Source organism: Parambassis ranga, chromosome 2, assembly GCF_900634625.1.
Source record: "Parambassis ranga chromosome 2, fParRan2.1, whole genome shotgun sequence".
Taxonomy (NCBI): domain Eukaryota; kingdom Metazoa; phylum Chordata; class Actinopteri; family Ambassidae; genus Parambassis; species Parambassis ranga.
Genome location: NC_041023.1, coordinates 31507388 through 31515361, shown reverse-complemented (window position 1 = coordinate 31515361; position 7974 = coordinate 31507388). Strand labels below are relative to the sequence as shown.

The 7974-nt window shown below is 36.7% G+C and overlaps 1 protein-coding gene across 1 annotated transcript; it reads right to left on the bottom strand.

Annotated features, from left to right (window-relative positions):
* Positions 1 to 1498: 1498 nt before the first annotated feature.
* Positions 1499 to 2267, bottom strand: lepb (leptin b). Its single transcript, XM_028400007.1, has 3 exons — positions 2136 to 2267; positions 1900 to 2056; positions 1499 to 1819 (listed from the first exon to the last, which is right to left on the bottom strand). Exons 2-3 carry the CDS (start codon positions 2053 to 2055, stop codon positions 1499 to 1501), a joined length of 477 nt encoding a protein of 158 aa, XP_028255808.1. The 5' UTR covers position 2056; positions 2136 to 2267.
* Between the last annotated feature and the right edge of the window lie 5707 nt (positions 2268 to 7974).

Here is a 7974-nt window from a genome sequence, read left to right as displayed (position 1 = left end):
AGCTAAGTTTATTTAGATAAAGTAGAGTCTTAAAATTTGTCACTTGCATTAGTTAATACTGTAACATAAATGAAGATAAAGTGGAAGCTTTATAACTATAAGCTATATATATATATAGCTTATAATTTATAAGCTTTAAAGCTGTATAAAATTAGGAGAAAAATATGTTCGTATGAAATACGAACATATTTTTTCTCTCATTGTTCATCTAAAAAAAACCAAAACAAAGACAAAACTTAAATATTATTACTTAGTCAAACATATATGTATTTCTCAGATACAGTTTGCAGTGTGTGTACTGACTAACTCACTCACTAAGCTCACATCAAGCATGCAGTGACTCACCTGAGTCATTGAAATTAGTAATTTTCTTCTGTTTATGTATTTGTCCCCTATTTTATTGCATTTATTCAAGTTATCAAAAGAATTTTTGTGTTTTTCTAAAAAAAAAAAGATTAAAAGATATAAAAGGCAGTTTCAAGGGGCCTCTGATTTTAAGTGTACTTACCAACATGGAGGAGTGAGTCAGTTAGTGCTGTTAATACTTTCCAGCTGTGTGTGTCGGGGCACCACTCTCCATGATAATGTCGGTATGTTTGGACAAAGATCAGATTAGCAACAAATATCTTCTATTTTCCTCTCAGCTCTCTCCGTAGTTATACATTTATTCTTATTAATGAATCTTTCTTTTTGTTTCTGCAGCAATTTCTGCTCAAGGTTCTAATATAATTGTGAGGTTAATATCAAAATTTAAAATTTCCTCTCTTGCCTTATTTTGTTCTGTGGTAGTTCGGTGTAATATTTTTTTTTTTTTTATAGACAAATTGTACTGTAGTGTCATTGGTATAAATTAATTAATTTAATTTACTTTAGTTTATATAACCTTATATTTGTTTTAATATTTAATTTCATTTACTGCAAGTTATGTTTATATATTACACAATATATATGTTGTTTAGTGTAAGACTGTATACGATCGTCACATATTATTAAGCAAAAACCAAAATCTGACTACAGAAACTTCATGTGATTGTTTTTATTATGTTAAAAAAGCTAAGCTAAAAAAGCTAACTAAGCTTATAGCTTTTGCTCACTAACATTTGAGAAACAGTGAACTTGAATTCAAACTAAGTCAAATCACGATACACAGTAGTAGTGTTTTGTTGCAATAGTTTGACAGCTTCTTTCTATAGTTGGATTTGTTTTCATGACGACTCTTGAGGGATACAAATAATAATTTAAATTGTGGAAGAAGCATCTGTTGCTGAATCTGTTGACTTTTATTTCTCTTCAATTCAGTTTTACACAATGTGCCTTTAAAGCTGCTTATCTAACATTTAAAAATAGTGAGATAATGATTTGCATGCTTTAAATCACTGTGACAGAAAAACACTTGCAGAAAAAAGACAGATTGTACAGTTTACTACACTGACCTGTATGTGAAACCGAAGCTTGTGTGAACTTGCAATAAAGCTAGATGGAGCATATATATGATTTATTAGCATACCTCGAGTTTGCTGCTGTTACGAATTAAGTTCTCCAGGTAGCGCTGCACCTTTGACAGGGTCAGGTAAAGGTAGCTGTCTTGGAATCTGTCTGTGGTGTGTCCTCTTACTGGTCTTGCTGGGCTGGTGCAGCCTATTGTAGATGCGAGGGAGCGCACCCTTCCCTCCAGACTGGAGACATCAACCTGGATCTGGGTGAAGTGCTCAGTGAAATCCGTTTGCAGTTCGTTATCCAAACATCCCAGCTCATGGATGATAGTAGTGAGTCCCTCAATGGGATCAATGGTATCATTTATCAGTGGAGGCATCTGCAGCTGAGGAAAAGAAAGAATTTAGTTTCTTTGATGTAGATGACGGTATGAAAAATTAGAAAACAATTATGCAGATTGCATACCAGTGTTGTTAGTCTCTTGATGTGGGCCAGTGTTGTCTTAGCCGTGTGTATTATGTCATTTACGGTATTTCTGATCATGTCTTTGTTTGTAGGAAGACTTGAGCACTCAGGAGTTGCCACAAAACAGATATAAAAAAGAGCCAGACAGATGTGCATCCTAAAAAAGAGAATTAAATGAAAACATTACATATGTAGTTACAGTTAAAACATTTACTCTTAAATGTCATATCTCTTACCTGTATTATTGTGATGATGCTTCTCGTGCATTGAATGATGCAGATAGTGACTCATGTTTCTTTGCAGGTTTCCCCTCATTTAAATAGTCTACTCTGAACTTGTCGTAGGTCCGTTCCCCTCCTCTCTTCTCCTCCTCTCCCGGGCTAAATCCTGAGGCTGACCCATGCAGGTCAACATTCCCAACATGCTGTGATTATAAAGAAATTCTCACAACGGAAAAAAAACACATAACACACACATCACACTGACTCAATCATTTGGAGCACTTTCAGTGTTTTTACTTTTGATTGTTTGTAAGACAATAACAGATGATGCTAAGCTGGTTGTTGATGTTATGTGTGTGTAGATGCAGTGCAATACCTATTGATAAGAAGAGAGAGAAGAATAATATGACATTCATAACATGAATGGAATGTTGTGATATTGCATGAGAAACAAACAAGACAACAATTTTATAATTCACTATTTTTTTTATTTTCTAAATATCCACCAAATGAAGAGCTATAAAATGTTTCTTGTCATTGTAAAGAGCCAGTGCAGCAACAAGAACTTTACATACAAATGGCTAGGATGTGGTGGTTTCCAAAGGTGTTTTTCAAGTTCTTTCCTCTCACTAAGTATTTTTTGTTTTAACAGCGTGTGTATATGTGTTTGTATGGAATGCCTGTCTACTAGTTAAAGTCAATGCTTCCCCGAGGGGAGTTCCCTTACTATGACCAATGATAGAATCTCTGTCTGCTAGCACTTGCAACCTTTTTGTCCTTGAGGTTGATTACCTCAGGCTGTTGGAAATCCCTCCTTGACATCCTGATTGAAAAACCTGTCACAAGAATGCATTTCTAAATGCAATCTGTGGCTTAAGTTTGTGCTGGGACTTTTCTTTTCATAGTGAGCCAAACGTTTTGAAAAGGTGGAGCACCGGGACTCTTCTATCTATGATGCCACTCTGTTGTTATAGCATGTGGTTCAGTATTGTCCTGCTGAAATAAGCACGAAGCAAGCCTTGTCTGAAGATGGCGAATGGATGGTAGTTTAAGTTGCTCTTTACACTTTGTGTATAATTTCGTAGTAATGGTGCACCATTGAAACACCTCCCTGTACTACCACAGATGCACAGAAGCTTTTAAACTGTGCTGATAAGAAGCTAGATGGTTCCATGTGCTCTTCCACCTCAGTCTATTTTATTAGAGCTGAGGAAAGTAATGTGTCCTGTCCTAGAATTGTGTCCTGTGACAATTATTTTTCTTCGTGCTTCTTTCTTTGGATTTTCTCCAATCCATAAAATTTTAAAGTTAAGATATGTGAAAGTCCAAACATGGCAGAATGTTTCTGAAACCACTAAGGGAAAATTACCAAATTACACAATTTTTCAAGTCTTTTTTTAGGTCTTTACTTCCTTTTCAACATTTTTTAAATGTGTTGTTGCAAACAAATTTAAAATGAACATATGCATTGTAAAAATAAAATATATAATCAGTTTTATTAAGGCAGCCAAACATGACAGTAATTTCATTTTGAAAAGCTTCTTACCATGTTTACAGGTTTCACAAAGTTGATGACGCACTTAATTTTGCGTCTTTTGTCATAAATTCCAAAGCACGCTTGTATATGTGGAACCCAGTGTGCAACGCTTGTATATGTGGAAACTCAGGGAGTTAACCTGCTGGTTGTGTTAAGCTGGTTGTGTTAACCGTTTAACCAACAACTTCTGGAGGCTGAAGGGGAATCCCTGCTACAGTAATTTGTGGTTATTACATGGAAAATCTGGCTTCTGCGTGCGCGTATCTGACCTTTTTATTTTGTGAAAAGGTCAAACTATTGGGTTATTTATCAGCCAGTGATTCATCAAGTATTCCAGTAACTGTTATTATCCTTTGCTGTCCATCAGCATGGGATTCTCAGAACTTTTATTTTGTTAAGTGTCTACAAACTGCTGTCCCGTCAGGCCTTCTGCTGTTGGTGACGCAGATGGAACATACTTTCTCCTGAAGTCGGGGATTATTGGACAGTACAAAAATGAAGATGGGAGGAGCCATTTATTGGAAGGCCTGCTTTGGTCAATTCCAGTAAGCTGATGTGGCACAGGGCCACCTCACATCGACCCCCACCCTCTTCATCTCCAGCTTTTTTTGTCAGCCAACAGACACGTCTGCGCAGGAAATAGTTGTGGGTTTAATACACAACTAAAGAGTGAGGAAAAAACCTAGTGGATCAGACATTGTAGACAGTACTTTGATGGCGGTCCACCTTAAATACAAAAAAATTGGTCGTTAAAATTTGGATTATGTGCAGAGATTTATACTTACCTGGGGAGAAATCCCAATGACCTTTGTGACACTATTGCATATTTTTTTAGGTTACCAATAGGTTGACTCACTTTTGGTACAGTTATATCAAAATGCTTACAACTATAGAAAGCTGAAAGCCATTTATAATTGTGTTTTAAATCGTTGATAGGAACAGAGATTCTCACTGAAACAGGTCTACTAGAAGTAATGAATGTGCTTCATTCCTTTTTCTTTGCATCATCTCCAGCAGCTTGAATGAAAACAAAGTATTGTTTCCAGTCCAACCAGCAGTACAAATGACTGGAACAAGATTTATTTTCTGCTGAGCCAACTCAGATCATGTCAAATCTCTTTCATTAGTAGGCTTTAGGCAATTAAATTTAATCACATCATTGACTTGAAGCTAAACACTTCAGTCAGTGGTTGGCAAAAACAGCCAAACAAACACATGTTTAAGGCCAAAAACCAAGTAAAGCAATCCTGTCTTCATGGAGCATATTTTGTTACAGCAAACAGGGCAATGAGAACATGTTTACTGCTTTTTACTGTAATGTCATAGGGAGGAGACTGCCAGTATGAATGTGATAATTTAACTGAATAAAACTTGCAGGTTCTTTGCAGCTGCAGTTCTCAACACATCCTCTGGAGGGCTATAGTCACCAAGAGATTTTAGAAAGGAGGAGTAGTTTATCTAGTTTGTGCTCTGTCTCGGCTCTGTGTGGCATGTTTCCTTTTTTTATTTCCTTTTTTTATTTATAGGCTTTTCTTTGAAATGTAACCTGTGCATTAAATGCCTTGAAATATAAGTAGTTTTATTTTGATCTGTGTAAGGGCATGGCTTTTTCCCTCTTCTTTTTTAACATCTGGTTCTCCACTTCGTTCATGCCTATTTAGTGTAATGATTTATTGATACATTTTGTAAAGACAATGAGAGTAAAATCACTTTTTATATGCCGTAAAGCCACTCATATTGAAAGTAGATACAAAAATGCCCTTCCCTTTTTTTTGGTTTTGCCCGTGGTTGCCAATTTAATTTACTCCATTACAAGGGGAAGAGGAGCAAAAGTGCATCCACCAACCCATGTCCCTATCTGATGACATGAATGAGGCACTGCCCTATTTCCTAGGGCGATGTGTGACACACAGAGTGTAGGGCTGTGCATTGTGATTTAGCTGCCGAGCTCCAGCAAAGATATGAAGGTCAGTCAGACATTTGCTAGGTCAATTAATGGATGCAGGAGCCCAGTCTAGCGAAAATGATACTGTATACCACCCACAAGGCAGGAAGAGTCAAAGACATGGTTTAGGATTATTTGCATGGATGGTAAAAGTGGTATCTAATATGTATCTAATATTTAAGAAGCTGGATTTTCACCTTTGCTGAAGCAACTGTGAAAAATTATAATTAGCAATATGGCAGTAAATTTAGTGATAAATACTGTTGGTCATGAATCCTATTGTAGGAACAAAGCAGAAAATTCAATAATAATCTTAGTGTGTTACATGTTTTACACTCATACAACAATACAACAGTACAATATTTTATCTTTATTTTATTTCAGTTCTGTTTAAACAATCATGACACTTGACAGGAAGTGCTAAGCTTATTTAGGTAAACCTGTAAATGGCCGGGAGGTGAATTAAATGTAAATAAAACAAAACTGCATTGACAACACACACTGAAGCTGTCAAGTCAGGAGGTTAAAAACAAGTGCGAAATTGTAATTTTTACTATTACCACCTCAGGTTTTGATGTACAAATACTATATTGTTAAACGCCTATGGGTTTGGATAGAATAAATACATGAATGTAACACATAGTACATTAAAAAGGCTCTGAGCTGCACATCTATTTTCTATACAGTCATTTATACACTTTACATCCTGTTGGTGAAGTTCTGTGTGGAAATATCTGGCTCTGCATGGTAACCAAAAAGACACGTGGCACTTACTGTATGTAAAATCCTTTAACAACATACTTTGACTGAACAATTTGTAAATGAGGTCCTGATGCAAAACACAATACAAGAAGACAGCCTGTTAATGGCCCAATTTTAGCATCACTACTACTGAATTTAAATTTAAAGCAAAAACAAGAAATATTTGTAACGTATGATAATAAAAGTAGATTTTCTACATGCATAACCTACATTAAAATCTCTATTTCTTGATAAAACTTCAGGAAGTACAGTTTTACACTTTTCAATACTGTGTTGAAGCTGAGAGAAGCATGTGTCTATTTCTTACTGTAACAAGATTCCCCTGAATCGGATTCCTCTCAGGTTCCCTGCTCTGATTGAGCCATCTCTTCTGCCACATCCTGTATTACTCCTCTCAAATGCTTCCTATTTAAACAAATCTTATATTTCACCACTGATAAAAAGCCACACCTAACTTTGTAGATGAGCTTAAAGTGACGACAAATGTCATCACTCTGGAGTGAGACAACAGATACTCACTGCTCCATCAGATGCCAGCATCCGGTGCAGATACTTTTTGGGGTAAGGGCTTCCTGGCTACTGCCTTAGGAACAGCAAGCCCAGACCGCAAAAAGACCCACAAAGGACAAAAAAATGTTGATCTTGTCATCTTGTGGCAATGTTCTCTGCACCTAGAGAGAAGGAGAAAAGGCTTCAGCACATCTGACACATGTGGTCATTTAAAGTTTTAAAGGAACACCTTATTTAGTGCTTGATATCCCTAGCCGAGAGACAAAGACAAAATTCATATCTGAATGACGATGTATTTCTTGCAAAACAACTAAAAAATTTTCAGGCTTCATAACTTCTTCTGCACTATGCCAAATAGTGGTGGGGCCTGCTCAGATGAATGACCAATCAGATTAGTCTGGGCTTACAGGTGCTTTTTATTAATATAGGAATCATGTAAAGAAATAACTGGCAATAACTGTTACATGACAACTTTAAGAACCTCCAGTATTAAAGCATAAACTATGCACCCACCACCCTCACTACAGTCTGAGCAACCTGGTGCTCTGATGACTGAAGGTGAGGATGTCATCCACACACAGACGTTGTGCAGGACACTGTCAGTCACTGCAGACCTGCTGTTTGATGTCTTCAGTGCATTTTCAAAGAACTGTGTTGTCACAGCGTTTTGATGATGAAAGAGGCCTGCAACCTTCAGGCCGCAAGGCTAGAACATGAACTTGGTCCTTTGTAAACATTGTAAATTAAGGAAAAATTAAATAAATTATTCCTTATACAGAACACATTATTCTAGTTGTAGTAGAGTGGAAATGAGGCCCCTGACTTCACCAAACTTTACATACAAGCAGGAACACTTGTGTGATGTCCCACACGATTTGGGTGAGCTCTTTCTGCAGTTCCAGCAGTTCCTATAAATGATAGTTTCCACCGTCATTCACAGAATTCAGCACCACCCTGAACAGCTGTCATAAATCTCCGACATCCACCATAAATTAAAAATCCTCTTCATCAGCTGCAAACATGTCAGCTCTCCATGTTACAACCGCTCATCTACATCTGTGTGACGCAATTAAACACAGTCAAACAAAGATAACATCTAT